This window comes from Cyanistes caeruleus, chromosome 2 (assembly GCF_971803275.1).
Source record: "Cyanistes caeruleus chromosome 2, bCyaCae1.hap1.1, whole genome shotgun sequence".
In the NCBI taxonomy this organism is placed as follows: Eukaryota; Metazoa; Chordata; class Aves; order Passeriformes; family Paridae; genus Cyanistes; species Cyanistes caeruleus.
Window position 1 is genome coordinate 67,392,583 of NC_141702.1, and position 24,260 is coordinate 67,416,842.

Genomic DNA, 24,260 nt, shown 5'->3' on the forward strand with positions numbered 1-24,260 from the left:
ACGCTACCAGTTTAAAGGTTCCAAAGTGCTTCAAGATTTATACTTTTTGATCAAAAGCATTGCATTTTTTTTGGAAAAAGTATCTGTTTGGATTATTAAGGAGCAGTGATTATTCACGTAGATATCAGAAAATAGAAAGAGACTTCCTTAGTGTATATAAATATTAAATGTGGAATGAGTCATTATTTCTTGTGGAAGAAGCAGAATTTTACATGGAAAGCGTGTTTTAATTTTTCAAAGATGTGAGTTATGAGGGGTGTTCATGTTCTATTAAAGGCTATTTGAGTTATGGCTATGCAGGACAAGGTGTCTGTGAAGACATTGTCCTTATTCTCTGTGGTAATCTTACTATTTTGTAAGAATTAAATATCTCCATTACACATATACTGGTGTTTTAAAATGTAGTATTATAATTGGTTTCAATTGAAAACTCACTGCTTGACAGCTGAAAATTTTCAAAAAAATAATTTTACTTCCAATTTTATTTATTTTAAAGCAGTACGGAAAGCAAAATAAATATTGAAGTTAGAGAGTGAAATGTCAGTTTAGTTCTTCTATACATTGCATCTATCTTAGATCAAGTCATAATTGTTCATCTGAGAAGTAGCTCCCAGTTTAAGGGGTTTGTGTCAAATAGTTTTGGATCCTTTGTTATAAAAGATGAGATAAAAATCTCAAATTCAGTGTATTTGAAATATTCTTCTGGCACATCTCTACAGCCTGGCTATTCAGGCCACTCCATCAAACTTAGACGTCAATATTTGCTGAATCTCTGTGCTCAGTTCTTTACTAGTCAAGCCAAAATAGAAACTGTCTGTACTATCTGTACTCAGAAATGGAATCCTGATGTGCAGATAGATGTAGTGAGAGATCTAGAAGTCCAGAATTAAGAGAAATAGATAAAATATAATTTCATGAATAATAATTTGCTACTTTCTGTCCAAGACACCACTTACAGGTGAAGATAATTATTTGTTTTCAAAATTTACATGTCATTTGTGCTTTAGCAAGGGAGTTATACAGTTTAAATGGTATATTTTATAATGGGCTACCCAAACAGGAAATTTTATTTACAGAAAAAATAGCAAACTGAAAGGAAAAGGGACACTTCACCGACTAAAAGCAAGAGCTCCTAAGTTTTGCATTACCTTCAGCAAGCATATAAACAGGCACAATACATAGCAAAAAGAACAATGGAATATATTAGTTGTAACATTTGCAGTAGGTGTCCTCAGTCAGCTGAAACTCTTCTCAAATCAACAGATATGTCAAATAAGAAGGAGATTGTAGACCTGGGCCTCAGATCTAATGTAGATTTGTATCACTGTTGGAAGTCTTTTGGACTATATTTTGTACCATTATTTCAGAAAGGAAATAGTTCCTCTTGCTGATGTAATTAAAAAAATAATATGTTTCTCATCTGTGATTAGTATTGACTTGGTAAGAAAGAAGAAGAAAGAAACAGAGTAATAAGTTCTGCCTCAAATCCAAAATGTTTTTTTTTGTTTTTTTTTTTTCTGAGTATTACTATTTCCAACATGAGATTTTTCTATAGGTAAGTGAACCCTGCAATTTTAGTGCTAATAAAATAAATAGATGAATTTGAAATATTTGTATACACAAAACCAATACCTAAATATCTTTTACAGGAAGAAAAACTTGAGCAAAATCCATGCACATTTGATTTGATCTTTCTTCACTCAGAATCTTACTAAATCACTATACTGAACATAGACCACAGCACCAATACATGCAGCATGTGTGTGTCTAAGCAGCTATGAAAGAGCAGCTTAGTTTTTATGATTATTGGTGAGGAGTCTGAAACTATTAATGGGCTCCAAATGAGACAGCACCCTGCAAGGTCAGAGAAAAACAAGAAAAATGTCCCCTGCCCCTATCATCAGGGCCCTGGGTTGCTGCTGTGCTGGAGGGGATGAAAAATTCTGTGCCTGGCTCCTGCTGCTGCCAAAGCCGGGTGCCGACATGTGGGTGCTTTGCAGAGCTGCTGCTGACTGAAGAGCGGGGCTTGGGATCCCCAAACTGCTCTCAGCCAGCACGGCACTGGGTGAAATCAGTATGGAACAGAATCCCACTGTGGCTGCTTTAGAGGCCCAGTTAATTGTCTGAAATCTAATAAAGTGTGGCTGCACCCATTAGGAGTGAGATGTTGCCCTGGTGAACACAAAGGTGTTCACTCTTTATCTGCAAAGTTCTTTTCTACAGTTTCCAGTTGAGGGTGTTTATTAACAGCATCAGCCGCTGGGTCACACAAATTGTCCTTTAATGACCATTTGTAACTGCAAAATAATCCTTTTTCCCCAAAGCATTTTCTGTATAATTCAGCAGACTGAGTGTAATTAGCATTTCAAAAAAATGTAAAGGATGTGATAGGAATCAAAGTGCTGGAAAAGAGTCATCAATATTAGATACATACTGTATTTTTTCATGACTTTTTTATCTGGCAGATACTCAGGATAGTATATGGTTATAGTGCAACAAAACCAGAGAGAAAACTTGAAGCTGAACTCTTTTCATTGCTCAAGTGTTCAGTTTATATTCCCTCTCACCTGCTTCAATAACAGCAAAAAAAAGAAAACCTGGAAACATGCATGCTAACATTAATAAAATAAAGCACAAAAACCCATTTAACTTATGCCCAGCCCAATGAAAATGGTATGAAGAATTTTCATATGGAATAAAGTCAAAAATAAGCCTGATATACTTTGAAGTCCTGCCTGAATTCATCATGTTAAACACTGACCTTTATCTGTATGTTTCCTTTATCTTGCATGGCTTTTATAAATAAATAGACCAAGGGTCATTCATTATTAAAGAAGTGCTTGCAGTAGATAGTTCAGCAGGCTAACAATCGATGTTATTAGGGCTGAATCTTCCCATTTGAAGCAGCATGAAAATTTTCCTGTCATTCTTTAATTATATTTTTTTAATATTTTGAGTATAATATGAATATATTATTCCTCTTGTAAATACACCAGACCCCCTCATACCACCCCCCCCCCCCCCCCCCCAAAAAAAAAACCCAGCAAACCAAAAAAACAAACCAGAAACCCTGGTGATGCCAAAGGCATACTAGCATAACCTATGGCTCATAAATGGGGCTTCAAATTAAGTGTCTTGGATTTTCATCATTGGCTTAACTATTCTGTGTGGCAACAGTCTTTTCATTTGCCATCTCTGACCATTAACACATCTATAAAGTGGACTGTGTACTTTGCCATGGTAATACTAGGGGACTTAATGGAGTTCTTCCATATACCATTGTACAAATTGTAAATCAATTAAATAACTTTCTGTAATTCTTTGCAGGGCACTTTGTAAGTTTTACATCTTTAGGAAATAGCACTCACTTTAGTAATATATCTCCTGGAACAAACGGATCATTGTTGTTTCCTTTGCTGAAAAGCTCTTTTGAACAGTGATCATTCTTCTGTCAAATCCTTTCCCTTATGCCAAATATAGGTAAGCAGCTTTGGTGCAGGTGACCACATCAGTCAAACCCAAGACAACAGCAGGTCCTTCAAAAAATATGTCCCTCAATAACTTTGTCCCACTTGTTCCCTTATGCCAAATATAGGTAAGCAGCTTTGGTGCAGGTGACCACATCAGTCAAACCCAAGACAACAGCAGGTCCTTCAAAAAATATGTCCCTCAATAACTTTGTCCCACTTGTTTGTACATACCTGCTTGTCTTTTCCTTTTGCTTTGTTTTCTACATAGTTACCTAACTGGCATCTAAGACACTCCCTGTCTGACACCCCAAAGACCTGTCCTCCCTCAGCTTCCCTGCACACAGACTGGAGAGAGCACAGCTTCTCCTGGTTCCTATATACGTGACTTTAATTACCAGCATTCGTCTGCTTTTCCTTGTGAAGGCATCAATCACGCATCAAACAAAGTGTTTTTGAAGGAGGGAATATCATTACATTGCTAATACCTCTGGTAAAACAAATGTGTTTATATCAAAATAGTCTGAATGTTTCTTCTTTATAGAGTGTGATAATGCCCAATTTAGAGCATGATTGCTTTAGTTTGCATAGCCCAGGAAGGTGCTTGAGAGACAATCAGGACAGCTTCTTAAACAATATGAGGAGTTGAAGCCTTTTTTTTGCAGATCTCTTTCACCTGTCAGGTAGCAAATGTGCAGATGAGTATAAAAATGTACAGTATTGTATAGAGAAGTTTTTTGTTAGAAGCAAATAGCTCCAGGTGGCTATGGTTTTATTACAATTTTGCGTGCATACTGACCTTAGAAGGAGTAAAGAAATAGACTTTAATTTTCTTAAGCAAGTTTAAATTGCCATTTGTATTCTGTAAGTCTCAACATACGTCATAGCTGAGAAGAATTTGAGCCATATTTTAATATCTTTTTCAATCACTTCTTGAAACTATGCGGGTTGGAAAGTTTTGAAATGTTTTTAGTGACTGTAATGGAGTTACTTTAGATTTTCCCATTGCAACTAAGAGAATGGTTTTATAATATTCCCTTTGATTTATCATTCAATAAAGAGAAATTACTTTTAAGCATAGCACCAGAATTAAAAATAGATTTGAAATTGAAGCGTAAAAGGACATGATTCAAAACTGCCAAAATAGTAAGTTTGCTCTTACTCTTTTTTTCAAAGAAAACATCTTTTATAAGTTAAATTCCAGATACTTCCCAAATGTTTTCATCCCCACTGTATATAGCTCACTGTCTGGAAACTGGTATAGTAGTTACAGGAGCTGTGATTTTACAAATATATTTTCCAAATGGTATTTGCTATATAAAATTGCAAAAAGTGTTAGCTTTTCAAGGCTCATCTGTTTTCTTTACTACATGGTAAGAGGAGAGATGACTCATCAACAAGAGAGAGGCATGGTATGAGATAAGGAGAGCTATGATTGCTATCATTATAATGTTTATATTGCACAATAAGAATATCTTTGAATTTAGTTTATGTTAAAATGGAAGTGGCAAGTTATTAAAGATATACAATGCAATAAAAATTTTTACTTATTCTGATAATGATTGACAAGCTAACACCTTAGCAAAAAAAGGCAGATGAAATTTCCCATTATTCTCTTCTTATTTTATCTCTTGTGTCTAAAACTATCAATTGAATGTCCCTGAGTGCTCCATGTAGCAGATCCTATGCCTCTGTCTTCTGGTCTTGTCAAAGAGATCATAGAATCATAGGATAATGAGGCACATTCATCTTAGTTCTGTTCAAGCCTTCTACATCTGCTTAATTTAGAATTTTTAGAATTGTCCATTAGGAACATTTACGATGCTATATCTGGCAAACCAGTTTTCTGCTGTGAAATATTTTCAGAGCCACATTTTTTCAGGAGAGTTTTTTTGACATCACCATTATCAGAAAGTACTGAAATACTGAGGATTTTTATTGTTTTATTATAATACTCCCGTTAGAAGTTGTCGTATGAGTCAGAAAGATGAAGGTGAAAAATTCTGTTTGTTTTATGCTAAGAAAAAGGTTTTGTCCCCATTGAATCACATTTCAATAGCATTAAAGGAAAATATTTTTAATTTTTCAGTTTGTGCAAAGCTTTGATCTTTGGTATTGGGGTTCCACTTGATATCAAAATGAAGTTTGAGAGCCTCAAAGTGTAGCGCGAGGTAAGAAACTCCGGTGTCTCCGATTCTGTTGTGATTTGCCGAATGGAGAAGCGCAGAGAATAACAAGTGAGGGTGTTATTGAGCAACCACTGAATATGATCAACGCATAAAATGTTAATTATTCAGTTAAATTGTCACATCAGAAATGCTGATTGTAGGGTCCTTAGCAGAGGGACTCACTGTTCCAACACGTTTGAATAGCAATTAGTATAAAATGCTTCCATATTAAAATTACTGAATGAGCTCTGCAACATGAAACAGCAGAGTAACTCCTACCTCTGCCAAATGATCTGCCTTCCCTGATATGCTTGGTTGATCATCATCTTTACTAAGTTTAGAGTACATCAAATTTAGGCATTTCTAAAGCATTACATATTTGTATTTGCTACGTATGTAACAAGAATTACTTGTGGGATCTTCATCTTAAGAACCTGTGCTTGGGGCTGTAATTTTCCTCTGTGCACACGTTCTTGTTTGAAGAACAAGAACTTGTCTACCTTTGTTAGCTTATATGCTAAAAAACAAGAAAACACTAACTAGCAAGGACATCTTTCATAATGCAAGCTAAATGATAATTTTAAACATGTGAGAAGGAAAAATTACTGAAATGTAAAGAGTATTAACAGTAGTAAAACCTTGTTGCTTCCTTTCCCTGAATGATAGTCATTTCTAGAAGCATAATATGTGAGGGAAAACTCAATACTATAGGTAAGAAAGGGAGACAGTTTAAAAGTGGAATCTACAGATATTTTTTAATATACTCACCTAAACTAGTAAGCTATCACTTTCTTTACAAAAAAACCCCCAACCCGCCCCCTCCCCCAAAAAAGCATATAAATATATTCCATCAGCCATTACTTAAAACCACAGAACATTGTTCCAGAAATGGCAATGGCCAAAGACATACTCTTTGTTAAGTCAATAAAAGATGAGAGTAATGAATTTGAGATGAAGAAATTCTGATATTTCCTGACTGGTGTGAATTGTTGCTGTGTTTGTGTGCTGCAGGACAAATAGATTGGTCATCTCTCGCTTGAGAGCAGCATGTTTTACTGGCTGTTAATGTGGCTAGTCTGTTCCCATCCACTCTTTGTTGAAAGCAGTGTTATGGCAGGCATTTATTTGTATATTGGTTATTGACAGGAGCCAGGTTTTATGCCAGGTCAGCTAGAATTTGGATAGTAGAAAGGAGGGCTAAACCAGCCTGATATATTTTTAGTTTATAAGTATAAGCCTGCCTCATCCAAAGTGAAGCCGAAATTTGATGGGGATAAGCTACTTAAGACTTCCTTTCTACATGACTTATATCCATCCTGTTTTGCATCCAGAAAAACTCTCACCAGTCATATTACCACTACTCCCTTTCCCCTGTATTTTTAAGAGGAGAATGGTTCTATTCCCAGACTATCAAGGGGAAGTGATCTGCATACTGCCATAATCAGGCTATTTCCTTATCCAAGCACAAGCACCCTTTGCTGCTTTCACCTGATTTCTTATCTCACAATAAGGTAGCAGGAGAATCATATTAATTGCTGGTGCCAGATTGAACAGGGTATATTTATGGATGAAGAAATACTTTAAATTTTTTAATTTTGTGATTTTGTTGTTTTTTCCCCCTGTTTCAGGGGAGGACAGCTAGTTTTCTTTTGTAATCTGTTGATGAATTCATTTTAGCACTTTTAAGGATGTAAGAAGATTGAGCAAGAACATGTTTTTTCCAAAATGTCTTCTCACCTCTTCCCTCCCAACCTTGGGACCATATTTCATGTAGATAGCACAATTCTTTAGCTGACTGACAAATCTTTATTTTCTCCAGGCCCTCAACACAAGAGGGGTCTACTTTTGCCTTCCACTAGTAAACAATAATCCTAATACTGGATATCTGTTTGCTTTATATTTCTTTACTGATCCTGCCTTTTATAAAGAGAATATATATATATATACACATATATATAATATATATCATCTGTACCTGCAGTCAATGGTTAAGGAAGAAATGGTGGCCATCAACAATTTTACTTAAAATATGTACAAGTCCTCAAATATTACATGGAGAAACCAAAAGTGAAATAAACAGTTTGTACAGGGGCTGGGAAGGGGGCCAGGGCTGGTTTGGATAGGTAGGTGAATGGTTGTGTATACTTGCTCCCTCACCAAGGGTGATTTTACATCCTGATACTATTTATTCTTACTCTGGCAATGTAAACAGCAAAGACGCAACAGGTGCTAAAAGTAGTATTCACGTCACTGCATACTCCTAGGCAACAGTATGAACCTAATTTTTTTCTTCATTTTGTGAAGAAGGAAAAAAATAATGAACTACAGTCTCATCTTTGCAAAGAGCTTCTGTACTCACAAGTCTAAGTTATAAAAGACCCATCCTATGTTCACAGTAAGACACTAGTTCTCAGCTGTTTCATCTAAAGAAATAAAACATTGAGATGTACATTAAAATAACATGAAGAATAGACTCCAGACTCCAGGACATGCACTATTATCTATTGCACTAACACTTACAGGTTGATCTTTTCAAAATGCTTCTCTGTTCTCTAGCCCCCAAAATCCACAGCACAGTATAAGGAACTATTATCTTTACTGTAGAGATAAATACCGAAGGTTACATCTTGCGCTAGTGGTCCAGGATTGTTCAGAATAATGTCTTTTTATCATTCTTCTGCTTGATAATGGGTGGTGTAAAACTATTCTCTCCAGCTTTTCCACATAAACTTGCAAATGCTTCCCATGAGGTTGTGGATTAGTGTTATTAAATAATTGCTCTGGATGTAATGAATGTGAGGGTAGGGGTGGGAGAAAACAGAAGGTTTTTGCAGAGATTGTTTCTTTGTCCAGGCTCTAAGAGACATTCCTAAAATGGAGACATTAGTGATGGCTCTATGAACATTGCCTGATACTGATGGAAAGCAAAATACTTCGCTTCAAAAATGTATTTGATTAATGTGGTACCACGTTACTGGTCAAAGCAGAAAGGTGGCTTTTGAATTCCTATAAAAATGTCAGAGAAAAAAGCCAATACTAGCTACAGGGCTGCAATTTATATCTTACAAATGCTGATGTGAATTGGGAAACTCAGCAGCAAGAGAATGAACTTGGTAAACAGAAATGTAGAGAGATTTATTTTCTCCAAGTTTTACTTCTTGGTTTTTTAAGTTCATTTTGATGGATGGGAGCATAATATATAAAACAACTGGTGTATATACTCACATACCATTGAACATATACCACGCTTCAATATTCAATTTGAGATAGAAATATATTACTTATTGTGGATATGATTGAGTTTATTTTAAACCCAAGAACTGCTGATTGACTGTTAAATAGTAGTTCATGTCTATCTCAATTTTTGTTAAATCCCCATTGATGGATCCATCATGTTAGAGAATTTCAATTGTCAGCAGAACTTATATTTCAATGAATGTTTGGGAATTTTTCTCAAGAGTTAATGAATTTTGCTTTTATTGTGACAAGGTTCTTGAGGTACATATGTAAAAAACTACTGTGAGAAGAACTGAGATTTTTATGTCTTGAAGAACAGACCCAATAATATCTGCTTCAGATAGTTATGTAGCAAAATTATTGACATCTAGAATAAATTAATTCATAATCTCTGAATAGTGATGGAAGACTGCAAATGAAAAATATGCTGAATTTGGTGGAAGTATCGAGTTGGAACAAAGTAATTTTTGGTTCTAACACCGTTCATTCCATACTATATAATGTAAATGATTTTTGTTATGCCGAGCAACTGAGCATACTAAAGTCTTGAAATAGTCCCATATTTTGGTTAAAGCTGAATGGGATTAGATTTTCAGTCAGAATAAATAGATATATAAAAAAATGTAGGTACTTACAATTAGAATAACTTAATTTCTTTTCCCTTTTGAAAATGTAGCCCTGCAGCAGATCTTTGAAGTATAAACTCTGAGACATAGCATTATTAAAATAATCATGGGACTGGAGGAAATACCACAAAAGCATCCAGCTCAGATTAATCAAAAATAGAAATTCATTTGAACTTTCTGTAGTCTATTGAATATTAAAGCATTTCATATTTCAAATAGAAAAGAAAGAAGCCTTGAGCAAAGTTTTGATCAGCATCAGTGACATTTCTAGTGTAATACTTGAATATTCGGATTAAGGTTGAAGGTTTCTACTCAGCTTCAGCAAACTTTCTTGTATTTTATACTTTGTATTTATTAGTACTATTTGAAAAATAGCTGATCTGTGCTACAGGCTGAGGAACAATAGGAATGAAGAACTAAAATCCCCAGATGTCTACTTTGGCCAAACAAAATATTTTTATCCTGCAATTTCATGGCATTTTGTTATGAAACTCATGTTTTCAGACTTGCTGTTATAGCCTTTTCCCCTACACTGGATTGTATCTCTGAAGATAAGTATTTTGTGCAACTGCTGTATTGTAGATTTTTTTATTGAGAAGCAGTTTCCTGTTGGAGTGGTTTCTGTATGTGTAAGAATGGCTGGGTAATGATCAAATTCTTGGGAAACTTGTGGTTCAGGAGCTTCTGCAGACCATTCTGCTGTTGTACTAAGCATCACTATAAATCTCTCTAAAAGGTGTATTTTTGTCAAAATAACTAAATTAAATAGATTGCGTTAGTCAGAAAATCTACACTGAGCAAAGAGGTTTTTTTTGGACATCAGTTTTGAGAGTCTTAAGCGAAGAGAACAGTAAAGGCATGAGTCACTGAAAATGTTTTGAAATAGCAACAAGGGAAAAACCCGTTTTCAAACCAACTGTATAAATTAACTATTATTGTGTAGGAACACTTTGTGAGGAAGTACATTGACATTGTTGCCGGGAAAATGTCAAAACTGCAAGTCACTGTGTCCCCACTGACTTTCTTCCTGGAGTCAAAATCCCAGTTCAAGTCTCATATAATTTATATATTTGTTTCCATTACCCCTGAATTAAGACTTGAGGATTTTCCCCTGTGAAAATCCTCCATGAAAGTTAAAAGTGTCTAGCAGAAATTGCTCCTCACTTCCTTCCATTGCCATCTGTGTGTGGGTGTCTTTTGGGGGCCAGTATGACAAGAATTAGAAGAAGCATTTCTGTAGGAAAATATTGTATTTCTTAGAGATATTAATGTGGAAATATGAAAAAAATGCATAATTTCTTGAAGCATGTTCAAGAATTTCACGAAGCTTTTTTGGTGAACTTTGAGGATTTTTGGTTTTACACTCTATTTTCAAACTGCTGATGTAAAAAAAAAAAAAGAAAGCAAAAGAGTTTATTGTGGCAGAGATAAACTCAGGCAGCTTTTACTGTGTTGTGAAGATTATCAAAGTGCTATGTACAAACACGTACTGACATGTGTATGAAAGAAAGAGCATACGCGTATCAATCTACCTGTTCTCTACATACAAAGTTATCAGCAAGACAAAGTAAAACATCCAGAATACAAAAAGAAGGCTAGATGAACTATTTCTGGCAAGTAGCAAATTTTTGTCTTAAGAATACATTGTCAGTTTTCCTGGAATAATCATGGATGAATTTTTCAGAGCGAGAGTTCAAGATAGACAAAAGTGATGTTACTATTGCCCTTTTATATGTTATTTCAGGAATGGGAGGTCAAACTTGGCATAGGAGTCACATATCCATTTCCTTCTCAGCTTTTCTTGAGGGTGACTGCTCTTACATTCATACCCTGCAGTGTTCTCCACCAGGATACACTTGCCAATGCTGTTCTACTTCCCATTAACCAGACTGCTCTGCAGTAGGGAGAGAATTCCAGGTGCTCAGCTTCCCACATGGGTGTCCTATAGTGTTGTAAATAATTTATTTGCTCTTCTCATCTCCCAAGCTATTTAACATAAAAGAGTTAGAGCTCCAGCAAAAGGAATTAAAAGGGGCCACAACCAGAATACCCCAACCAAATCGCCTAAAATCTGAAATGGGGACACACAAGTTTAAAGGTCTGAAAGTGCTTGTGTCTGAGCAGAAATTTGGACTAAGCTGCCTCATGATTTAGAGAATGTAATTAGCAGAGAGTAGAGACTGTTCTCTTCCATGTAGAGTTTCTCATTATTTTTAAAAAGAAAGTACATCCATTAAGAAAGATAGAAAAAAATGTTCTTTAAGCTGGTGACTAGGCTCTCACCTACAAGGTGGGGCATTGATATTGCAGAAAAGCCTCGTTGCCTGTTTATTTACACAGTACATAGTGGGACTGGCTGGGTGGCTGGGAAGAGCATGGACACCATTATGCTTGGTATTTGGAGGCTTTCTGTTCTCCCCTTGGCATTGGATCCAGAACTGTTTTGGATGATGTGATTTATCTTGAGTTACCAAAGTTAGTGGTAGATGGAAAACATGATGTGTAGCTGAATTCTTGGCTGTTTCTCTTAATGGTACCCAAATGTGTCTGCAGGTATTTGATAAGTAAAGAGAGGAATTGATTGAGAGAAAAAGGAAGGGGTATCATGATGAGAAAAGTTGGTAATTACTTAGTTTCTTATTTTCTTTCAGCATTATTTTAGATTTCTGATGAACAGGAAATCAAGTAGGTGTCACTGATAAGTCTCCTGGCCTCCTTGTTTATCTCAGTCTTTAGAAGTTTTGCTTGAAGAAAGCATACAGCTATGAGGTAGAGTATGACACCAGGGTTTACATTACTGAAATTTGTTGGTCAGCACCATTGATTTATTTCATATTGGTAGAAGAGATTTTTGCATGCTTTATTAGCTCTTTCACAATATGAATTTTCCTGTCTAAAGCAGAAAGTCATAACAGTATCAAGAAACATGTTCCTCACAAAGTTAGGCTAGCCAGAATTATGGATATTTTCTGCCCTTCTAGGCTTGAGTATTTCTGAGGACTTCTTACAGCTGAGAATGAAAGAATCCAGACAGTTTTATTTCTGCAAATTCCTATCCTTCATAACTTCACTTTGGAAAAAAGTATATTTCAGTTTATGTTGCTATAAAACTAGAAAACTGCAATTACTTTTGTACTTGAGTAATTTCATTAAAATATGTAATATTCTCTCTACTGTTAATATTATTCAGATGACATTTTTGAAAATTTGCACCTGGGTGCAATCTTCCTTAACACAAATGAAAAAGAAGTATGGTCCATTCCCAATTATTAGTCAAAAGAGTAAGTTTCTGCATTTGTTTTCCTCAGTAATTGTGAAGAAACAAGTGGCAAAAATGTGTGTGTAAGTTGAGATGTAAATAATTTCCTTAATCAAATTGCACTCTGATCAGTGATGTTTTTTTTCCTTTTAAAAAGTCAACCCATTTAATTAGTAAAGGTCAGAAAGTTAAATAAGTGCAATCAGCAAGGTATTCAAATTATCAGTGTCAGCTCTGTTGCCACTCACAATAAAAAATTCTACCAAGTTAAATCTATAGATCTTATTTTACATTAATCCAAAAGAATACAGAACAGAAAGAAAAAACGTATTAACTAAAATTATAGGGTGGAAAGAATTTATGTGGTATATGATCCTTTGGGCCCTTCTGCAATCCCAGTCTCAGAGAGGAGTCCTTGCATCCTTCTTTCACCTTTCTGAGGACACTGCAATCAAGTGGTGCACAGCCTCTCTTTGCTCAGCTGTAATAGACTTAGGGAAAATTTAATCTGAATAAACCAGTGTAGGTACTGGATATTAATGTATTTTTCCATACCTAAAGCCAAATATAATATAGCTATTGTTTTTCTTCCCTCTGCCCTTCTGCCTATAACTATATAGTACTTGATTTCTTTCAGATAGATGCATGAAGAATTCGTACACAAACTGTTCTTCTCTGATAAAGAAAAGAAATTATAAAACAGCCATGCTGATATAATTGAGGCAATATATGCTATGATTTCTTGTGTGAAAACTTCAGGGAGAATGCAGATAATTTTTTGTCCCATTCACCAGTGAAAGGCCCTTCTTGCAGAGTCCAACTCTCCATTAGACAGCAATTTTTGTTTGAAAACAGCTAGTGCTAAAAGCCTGAGAGACCACTGGCTTTTACAATCTCCCTGCTCATCTAATCCACTTTTTGTGTTTCCAATGTCTGAATCAGTGGTGAGAAATGAAATTGCATATTATATTTTTTTTTTTCAGTCATGATCAAGGATTTTGAAGTTTATATCAGTGACTAAACTTAATTTCCTGATGTATCACACAAAGTGATGGAAGTTAAAATGACCCAATACCCTCCTCTCTCAATATAAAATATAAAGAGAAATAATGGAAATACAGTACTGCTTCCTTACTAATTTAATAACAGCCTTGTTTTAAATTTTGACAGTGATATTTTCTGGAGTCATGTTTATTAAGTTTTCTGTACTGTGAGCTGCCCTGCAAAAAATTCTCCAGGTTCTCAAGGCTAGGTGGTGGTGAAGCACTGAAGCTGAGCCAGCCAACCACAAGGCTCCCTTGCGGGAGCACCCGAATTATCTGCTCCTGCCTTCCATCATCAAACAGGCCCAGCTGCCCAGATTTCACAGTGCTGGGCAAACATAACCACGATGATTATGTTGCTCTTAAGAGTTCAGATGGCAAAAGCCTTGATTGTCAACAGCAAAATCCTTTCTTTTGGTATCAGCAATGCAGGGGAGCTTCCTGCATCACTTTCCCTCTTCATTTCATGCAAATACTCAGAGGTCCAAAAGTAAAAAGGTTTTAGTTACTAAACCAAGATATCAACAGCTAAAGACTATTTACTTTGCAAGATTGAACCTGTCTCTTTATGAAGGAAGAAATCCTTGAATTAATTTTCTCAGTGGTCTCTTGGTTTGTGATTCTGACTAGTAAGATATGCTTTCTTGCAGCTGTCTCTTCTTCCACTAGATATGTTTTTGAATTTTGGAAAAGATAGAGCATTTTGAATTTTGCTTTTCTTTTGAGGTACTACTATCATATCATTTTTCTGTCAGATCAAAGATTACATGGCTCATTGCATCTATGCATAGCAAAAATTTGATGTATAATTCCTGTGAAATTTTCTATAGGTCAGAACCAGCACCTTTTCAAAATATATTCTGTAAGGACTTTCTTAAAATAGGTGATTTTCTCTGAAAGGTGTCCTTAGCATTGCCCTGGCCTTTATGACTTTGACTTGGAAATCAGTATTGCAGAGTTCAGAGAGTATGCTTTATTCAAAAATAGTTTCTTAAGATGCTGTGACAGCCTCAGCAACTGCTATTTTGGGACCATTTCATTTAAAATTAATCACTTGTGGAATTTTCAGCAAGTACATATCACAAAGAACATGACTGAGTCTTTTTCATTTGTATATGAATATAGACATGTTTTTGCCTATTTCTTTAAAGAAGATTAAATTTTTTTTTTTTTGACTAGAGTAAGGTCTTGTGAATTTATTGCATTTATTGGGATAGGTGCTGGCATTTAAGGAATCTCACTCTTAGCTTTTAAGCTCTATGTCTAAAGAACCCCCTTTTTTCAAATGTTTTCTTCTTTTGCTAGCTTTAAGGTATTATTAAAAATTATTGCTTTCCCTTGTCCAGTTTTATTTGCTTTAGAAATTTTTAGAAATGTCTAAATTAGAAATGACAATTTAATCTTCTAATTTAGAAATGACAATTGAAAGTTCTTCTGGGATTTCAAAATTCTGTTGTCAATTTGACTGAAGTCTTCTGCACCTTGCAGATCTAATAGCCAACTTGCCTATTTTTGCTGCTTGATGGAAGTGAGGAAGGGAGACCTGGAGAACTTGAGAATCTGCTTTAACAATGTTATAGCTGGGTCTTTGATATCACACATTAAACAGTGTACAAAAACTGAGTGTTTGACACAGCAAACATTTTCTGTTTTAGATTGCTGAAATTTTCCTTTTCAGGTGAGACCAGTACCAAGGTAGTGGTTTCCATTAAATTTATATCATCTTGCTAGCTTGTCTTTTTGCTAGATTTCTGATAATAAGATAGAATCAGGTTTGAAGGTTAAAGGTTTTTCATCCTATAAGTATTAGTTCTTGTTTACAAATAATGAAATTTATAGTCTTGGATCATTATTCCTATAGATGTGAGGTGCCATGTATGAAAACTGTCATGAATTTACTGGTAGTTTTTGTCAAAGCTATACTCACAGAAAGTATTATTTTCCTGTTTTCACCTGTTTTACTGCCTTTTTTTTTCTCCTGAGATAAGAAATTAGAGTAATGGTTTTGCTTTTAGAAATACATCTGCAAAAGTAATAAACCTTAGAAAAGGGCTCTGGAATAATTAAGGGAAACAATATTGTTAATTAGACATTAAAACTAGTAGCTAAAAAAGCACCCAACAAGCTCTACAAGTTAATACCTTTATTATTTTAGGGCTAGAGTTGGCCCTAAGGTCTCCCAAAGAAATATTAACTGATACATTTCTCACTTGCCATATGACAAATTACTTGCAAGTTTTTTTTACTTGAATAGCCTTCACACTAGAAGGAGAGTGTGGATGTTGATATTTATTCACATGTCATTAAAGTTGTACCTCTGAAATCATCAGTGTGTTTGAATGAAACAGCTGGCTTAAACTCCTGTCCAGGCTTTCATGTGCCAAGGCAATGGCTTCAGGGTAAAGTATGAATAGAGCATCAATGAACTTTCATAATCAGATGGTGCCATTTTCAAGAAATTTGATTTCCTACTATTATTTATAATAAGTCAAAAGACGCTGAAACATATGGAGGTGAAATTTCTGATGTATAGACCATATACATCTATATGGTCTATATGTCTATATACATCTATATAGACATACACTCAAATGAGAGGCCGGGAGCTGAGGACTGAGGAATACAGTACATCACTGTAAGAAAGTTTTCAAAGGAGGCAAAAAGGGAAAAAGTGTTTGAAGATGAGATAAAAAGAATAGAAAACTTCTTCCCATATGGTACCTGAGAGATTTGAAAGCAGACAAAGTTAAAAATCAGTATTCAAAATGTCATTTTGTTTTTCTGATTTTTGTCTTTGATCTTTGAAGGTTTAGGAAAATATTCAGGGCTGACTAACTTCTCTAGTCAGCTGACAGAAAAATATAGCTATGCTTGGAACTGCGTCATTGAGGTTTATGAAGTTTCGTCTTATATTAATCTGAAATTCTTCTGTCAGTGTCAACCTTGTAAATGTCATATGTATAAAAAAAGGATTAAAATTGTATTTATAAAAATAAAATATTTTGAGGTAGGAATATCTGTCTGAAACATTCTGTGTACCTGCAACAGCATGAAAAGGTAAAGTGCCTCATTTAAGGAATAAAGTCATGTAAATGCTATGAGAAACTCTGCCACTGCAGTTTAAAAACTATCAAAATTTAGACATTTAACATAGCAATGAAAAATGTTTGCTCTAGACATGGTTGTTAAGTCTCTAGAGATTTTCACTTCTATGTAATCATTTTTGTAATGCATACACACATGGAAAGCTATGATATAATCAGTGAGGCTTTGTAAAATACATGATAAAGCTATTCACTTAGTGTAATAAAATAAAAGCTAGAAGGAGAAGTAAATTTCCCTTCTTTTCTGAAATGCCTTTTTAAAATATTGTTTTCATTGCCTTAAGAAAAGCAAAGGAAATTATGCAGTATGTAAAGTACAGGAAGAAATCTGAATCTGAGGAGTGACAGGGGAAGTATATGCTACATTCTAATGTTATATATTCTAGTATGTTCAAGAGATTTTATTGATTTGATTTGGTTTATATTTTTGTAAATTGTATAGATTTTTATTATTGTTTTTGTTATTATGCTTGGTGGGAAATGGATGAGCAACTCAAATATTGGTAAGGAAATATGTGGTGTCTCTATTACATTGCTTGTCTGAACTCGGGGTGTGATTAAACATGAAGAGCATGCATGTAACATCCCTCAGTGTTTTTCCCATTTTCCTTCTAGGCCAGTTTGGTTATTTCAAGTTGCTCAAATGATGAACGTGGTTTGGGTTTTTTGTCTGGAGCAATGCATCATAATTTATCTTGCAAATCATGTTCACAGTGGGTGAAGTTCAACTGTAGCTTTCTATCTGAAAAACAAGGCTGACTTCAGCTTGTGGCATAGAGTGCAAAGTGTGATAGAAGTGCAACTGATAGAAGTGCGTGCCCAAGAGGAGCAGATGGGTTAGGAATTAGGAGGTGAGGTTGGAAGGATACTCAGTGTGAAAGGCAGGAAGAAATCTGGTATCAAAGATGTTAGGAGGCAAGCAAAAGCATGGGACCTTAAAATAAGGCAGGAAATTAAATAAAAATAAAAGGATGTGCTATAAATGAAAGAATAGGGAGCAAGGGAGATTGGAGTGGTAAGGAAAACACTTTAGCACTGAGGGAAACTGAATTTTGTCAAGAGCTTAGCCATGAAGTGAAATTTGATACACTGGTAGCCTGTATCTAGGTATCTGAATATGCCTTTACAAGTAAACTGATTTTTAAGTGGGGGGGAGGGTAGAAACTTAGATTAATGGAGTGTTTTTCTATGGACATTTTACAGTAGTGTAATTTTTAAAATGTGGATAATATTGCACACTTAATGCCCTTGTATTACTTTTTATCAGTCTAAGCCTAAAGAAAAAAGTTCTATGTTTCACTGCTAAAACAAAGCTAAAAAACGAAACTAAACTAAAATAGAATAGCCAGTGCTTTTTTTCTAGGCACTCTGAGGAGAAAAAAATACTGATCTCTTCCATGGAAGAATAATATGAATTGCCTCAGGGATCTGAAGAATAGTGAGAGAAAACTTACTAATCTATAAATACCTTTTTTTTTGTTCCTAGGTTCAGATATTGTTCAATGGTTAACAAAGAACTTATCGATAGAAGACCCAGGTAATTTCTCTTGTTTTCTCATCTTAAAACTATAGTTTGTTTCTTAAAGACCATTGGACCTGATTTTAATTTGTGCTGCACTGGGAGTGACGAGACAACATCTGACCAATTTCAATAGCAAAACAGACATAAAATCTTTGAAATTTTTACTAACATTCTGAGGATTTGGATTATCCATTTTATTTCAGCAGGTACCAGGAAACAATATGAGAATGATGATGATAGTTCTTTGATTAAAAAGTGTGGTTGAGTCCATGAGGAATTTACTCAGTGTTATGCTAAATATTTTGCTAAATATATGCTCTTTTCTTACAGAATTTTTCAATATATAAAACATAAATATAACTATTAAAATACATTCTTGTACTGTAACCAACAGCTAATCTTACATTTGGACACTTCTATAGCCTCTTAAATGGAAAGTGAAATGCAAATAAAATTAGTGAAATGAAGAAATGAGGAAGAAAAATTCATTGCTTGATCAGCTGTGTTGGGACATGGAAGTAAGGGTTTGGTTCCAAACTCTGCCATTGGTTTCTTGTATGCCCAGCAGGAAACACAGTTTGGTTATTGTATTTAGCTATTATTTATTTCCTGGATTTACAGGAATCTAGTTACCTGATCAGAAATTTTACATAATGGAATGATTTCTATTAGAAAATTCTGAACTGTAGAAACAAAATATTCTATGGAAGTTCTTGTACACTTTTGGTTAGAGGAAAAGTAATCTTCCTTATTTAAAAAAATTATCAAAAAAGCTTTTTTCCCTTGCTTTCTTTCAGGATTTCTTTTTCATATTTTTGGGGGTCATTATTGTGTTTATTTTTAAAATGTATTTTTCTGTCAAATCAGAAATCAAAGTATGATCATTGTGAAAAGCAAAATCACTGTATTTAAAATTGCAGCTTGAGCAACAAAGAACTGTCAATACATAATTTGATATTTGGAAGTAGTCAGTTCACAACACGTTGACATGTTACGTGAAAGGGATCGGTACCTCTCTATCTGACTTTGAACAGTGTTGAATGCTTGCTTCCTGGAGATCATGTGGAGGTTTCAAGAGACCCAAGTGTGATATTGCATTTCTCAGTTGTTGGCTACAAAACACTCACCTATTTGTATTTACCAGGGTTTGAAAGGTTGTTAGGCTATTATTTGATGTTGAAGCTTAACCTTTATTTGTCAAACCAGAAGTGCAATACTGGAATAGGCTGTCATTCAGATTACCTGCTTGTTGTGAAATTTGAAATAGTAAAAGCTTCTACTAAACAGAAAACATATCTCCTTGGTTCCTTATGTTTCTATCCAATTAAAATTAAACAAACGCACAAACTACTAACATGTGTAAGCAAAACACTACAGTAATTTAACTGAAGCTGGGTTTTATCCTCTCAGATTACATGGATGAAAAAAAAACTGTCCACAATAATGAAAAAGTCTTATGTATTTTGGTCCTAGTCCAAAGTCAGCTGTCTGGAGCTGGTTAAATTCAGATCTTCAGAAAACAAATAGCCCTAAATGTTTCCTTTGGGTAATGCTCAGAATTGCCTGATGACACCAAACTTGACAGATGGTGAGCAAGAGCTTTTCACATGACAGAAATTCTGAAAATGTTCTGTTTTTTCAAAATCCATGTGTCTGGCTTTTCATTTCAGTTCTGGACAAGTCAGTCTAGAACCTCGTATGGAAAAGCCCCACATTTCTCCAATCTGTTGTCACCGTAATTTGGATTTCTGGTGTCTTCTGATCACTTTTAACCTGTGTGTCAGGGTTTAACCTGGTTATCTTTTAAAACTACCCCGTAGAGTCCTGTTACAAATAATTTGTGAAGCTATGCAGTTTTGTGATGCAGAAGTAAATCATGCCTTGGTTTGCACTGAAAATTGCCATCTCTGTCTAAATCTGATATCAGCCACATACCTGGAAGAACAACATAAAGTAGACCTTGGGGCACATATTTTAAGAGTATATTCTACTCTGTCCAGAAAAATGTAAGGACTATTTGCACACCTCATTGACCAGTGCTGTGCAACTACTCATGCAAGCAAGGCAGGTAAATTATGATTTAAAGGGTAAGTAGAGAGATTCACAGAAGGGACCTCAGGTTAGAAGGGACCTCAGAAGTTTGTGTGGTCCATACTTCCATGCTGAGGCAAGCCTGTGTGAGATTACTGAGCACTCTGTCCTGTCTCATCCTGAGCTCTGCCCCTGATGGCAACTCCACCACATCCAGCAATTGTTTGTTCTCACTGTAAAAAATTTGAATAGATGAAACCTCTCTCCATGCAACTTGTACCTGTTGCCCCTTATCCTCTCAGTGTGGCTCCCTGTGAAGAGAATTTCTGTCCTCTAAACACTGGAAAAATGTGAGGAGGTCACACCTTGAGCCTTCTTTTCACCATGGTGAAAATATTAACTCTTTCAGTCAACTTGTTCTTTAATAAAACATAGTAAGAAGAAAGTGATGCTATCACACTTTATATATAAAAAGTAATATTTTGAAATGCAGTTTTTTCCTTTGTTTTGCATAGGGAATGCAACTCCAATACCATTTAAGTGGGAATGAAGTAGGCAGATTTATGGATAGTGGGAGAACATAAGGCAGAAGAAGGCCTTTTGAACATTGCTTCATTTGGATTTGAAGCAGCATTTGTTTCAGTGTATTTATAAGTGTAAAGCTTTCACCTGGAAGCAGCAATTTACAGTAAAAAGTAGTAACAAGCTGGTACTTGTAAACTGCCAGTCAATAAAATCATGCAAATTTTTTATAAATGGAAAATATTATTAAGTGGAATATTTGAAAGATTCAGGCTTGCTGCAGTACATCTCCATCAAGAAAATAAACTGGAGATGATAGGTGGATTCTGCTAATTTGTACCAGATTTGAAGTTATTTCAGTGGAGCAGAACTTGTCCCCAGAATAGCTGTGCACAATGTAATGTACAGTTGCTGTTACATTGTTTGCTATTCAATATGTACTTAAAAAATGTTTGTGTTTCAGCCTACAACTCATCTGTAAAATTTTAAGGAACAGACATTGTCCAAGTTATTTTAATGGGGAAGTTTTATTCAGGCATAAATATAAGCATGATCTCAACCTGAAAAAATCAATTAACTGAGTTTACTGAATTGTAAGGGCTTGTGGTTTGGCACTTAGACATGTGTGGTTGAATTGACCATTACAGGATAAGTGCTGACTCTTCACTGATGTTGCCAATTACTCGTAATGTGGAAAATCTACTCTGTTTTTCTACATTGTGTTTTTCTTCTTTGAAGTGATCATTAATGACATTAAATGCACCAGACTGGCCACATCAGATACTGAAGTTCCTTTAATCCTTAGTGGGAAAAATAGAACAAAAAGAGTAGATGAGCTGATTTAAAGGTATCAGTTCATATTGCCAAGAGTCTAATCCTGTACTTGGTTACTGCACTGATTTCTTCAATGCCCTTACAGCAAACACTTGATTTCTCTATTTCCTAACATTCAACATCCTAATAGTAAATCATGCTGTTGTCTCCTAAAGGAGAAAGAACATATGAGTTTTCCAGTCTTTTTACAAGGAAATGGTGTTCACAAACACTCATTTAATCTTCAAGTCATGCCATGAATAATTTTCATCTAGATGTCTCAGAAAATGCCTTTAAGAGTAGATAATACATTTAGACATAATCCTCGTGTTCCTTTAAAGTACCTTTATTCCTGAGTGTTGCTTGTTGAATTTTCTCACAGCTGCAAACCAGCTGAATTTGGCTGGAGGCACCTCCTTATGGAATGGTTGCTCCAGCAGAACCACTGCAGCTGCTCTAGAATGCTCAGCCTCTGCTTTCACAGTGCTTTGATACAGCTTGTTTAGGCAGTCTGTTAAAGTAGTTTGCTACTTCTCTTGGACAGCAGAAATTACACTGAAGTCAAAAATATATATTACTAAATCTAGGTTTTATAGTTATGAAAAAAGGCTACCTTGATATTTATGCCACCCTGTGATTTTTCAGTTTCAGTTCTCACCATTTGTAGCCTCTTCACGTAACTGGTGTAACTAATTTGTAACTAGATGTCCATCAGCGTGCATGTGAACTGTGGTCACTGATCCAGTGCAGTAAAAACGGGAGGGCTCAGTAGCACAACATCTGTTTATGTTTCTTCCAGTTTTCCCTCTTTACTAAAGTCTCTCCCCAGCAGCTGGTGTACTAATAATGACCTTGAGAATACACAGTACTTGCTTGAAAGAGTTAGAAGAAAATTGTTAGGGGTTTTATTTGAGTTTATGAAAGTTTACTTGAAAAATTGTTTAGTTCTCAGTTTTGTCCTTTCACCAATTATATGCAGAAAGGTAGCAGCAGAGAGCAGGAGCCAGACAAGATGTTCTAAACAATTGCCATTTGGGAAACAGCACCAGAGAGCTCCAAGCAAAGGGGAGGTACTTCCAGAGATTGCTAACAGGGAAAAGTGTCTCTTATGAGGAGGAATAAAGAAAGGAATGGAAAGGTCACGCTTATCTTTGCAGTCTTTGCATTAATCAAAACCTGTGCAAGTGGAGCAAGAGTAGAATGCTCCCCTTTTATTATCTTGACTTTAAAAAATGAACAAACAAACAAAACCCCAATAAGAGTAATTTATACTGCCCGTGCACATACCATACCCCACATGCTGGGAACCCAGGGACACCAGATATTTTCATTTTTCATATGCCTGATAGAAATTCAGGCACATTTTGTTCAATAGGAAACCTCATGAACCTTTGTCAATTCTAATGTAAGTAACTTCCCAGCTTTCTTCTACTGGGTGAATTTGATCTAAGCTTGTCAGATCCTGTAACATTTCAATGGAATAATGATTTTAATCTCAGGTGAACAAAAAGAAAATAGAACAAAATTCTCTTTGAGAATGGAAAATATCAGAATTTATAGACAACACTTTAGTACCAATAATCTTAACATTGTGATACTCATGCAAAAAATGTATGGGTCAGGTTTCCTATAATTACAAGCAGCACAGGGGGTACTTATCTGTGTGTGGCAGTCAGGGAGGTTCTAGCCACTCCTGAGTTCCCAGGAGTGCAAAATGTTCATGTGACATCACGGGTGTTTTATTTGCCCAAATCTCTCTTTAGAGAGATTTTGTAAATGGTGAACAGAAGTGTACTTTCTGCAATTCAGTTGTAATGGGATATATCAGATTTAATGGATTCCATGTTTTTTCCCACTGGAGCATCTTCCAGATTTGTATAATCTATTACCCTAGGTAGACTGCATGTGTTAGGAGTGCTTCCCAAGAGCACACAGACCTGCAGAGCCTCCTAGAGCGAGCTGTTTTTTCTACAAATGTGCCCATGCTGTTTGACCAGTCTCATTTCCATGTAATCACTCTTGAAAGTGATTAATATGTACCTAGTTTGGCCATTTTATTTTGTCACTTTTAGATAGGTGGTAGGCTACATCAGTACTCATTTTCAATTTTCTTTGATGGAGCAGTCATTTCTTCTGACCTTTTTGGTAGTGTGGCATCTGGTTAAAGAAGATCAGTTTTTTACACTTAATGGGGAGATACAAATTTTGTGACTGTATTGACAGTATTGCAAAGTATGAGATCAGTATTATCATGCAAAATATTGGTATTGGTGACAAAGTGCTTCCTTCACATAGCCAGATAGGTAAAACTATTACAACTGTTTCATCATGCTAAGCATGTCTAAATAAAATTCCTTCTCTGTTATTGTCTTAAACAGGCATTATTTTGCAAGATTTAATAAAAAAAAATAATTTATTTTCACCCTAGAAATTAAGAAATTTTATAAATATTTTAATTACCTGGGAAG

At 35.3% G+C, this 24,260-nt stretch overlaps 1 protein-coding gene across 20 annotated transcripts in view; it reads left to right on the top strand.

Annotated features, from left to right (window-relative positions):
* Nucleotides 1-24,260, top strand: part of RGS7 (regulator of G protein signaling 7) — a 258,091-nt gene that overhangs the window by 138,583 nt on the left and 95,248 nt on the right. For all 20 annotated transcript variants that reach the window (XR_015283340.1, XR_015283341.1, XM_086877678.1 and 17 more), the window contains one exon: nt 18,391-18,441. Coding sequence is in view for 18 of the 20 variants with exons in the window: in XM_086877678.1 (XP_086733804.1) it covers nt 18,391-18,441 (51 nt within the window). In the remaining 2 variants the exon portion in view is untranslated. The remainder of the gene's footprint in view (nt 1-18,390; nt 18,442-24,260) is intronic.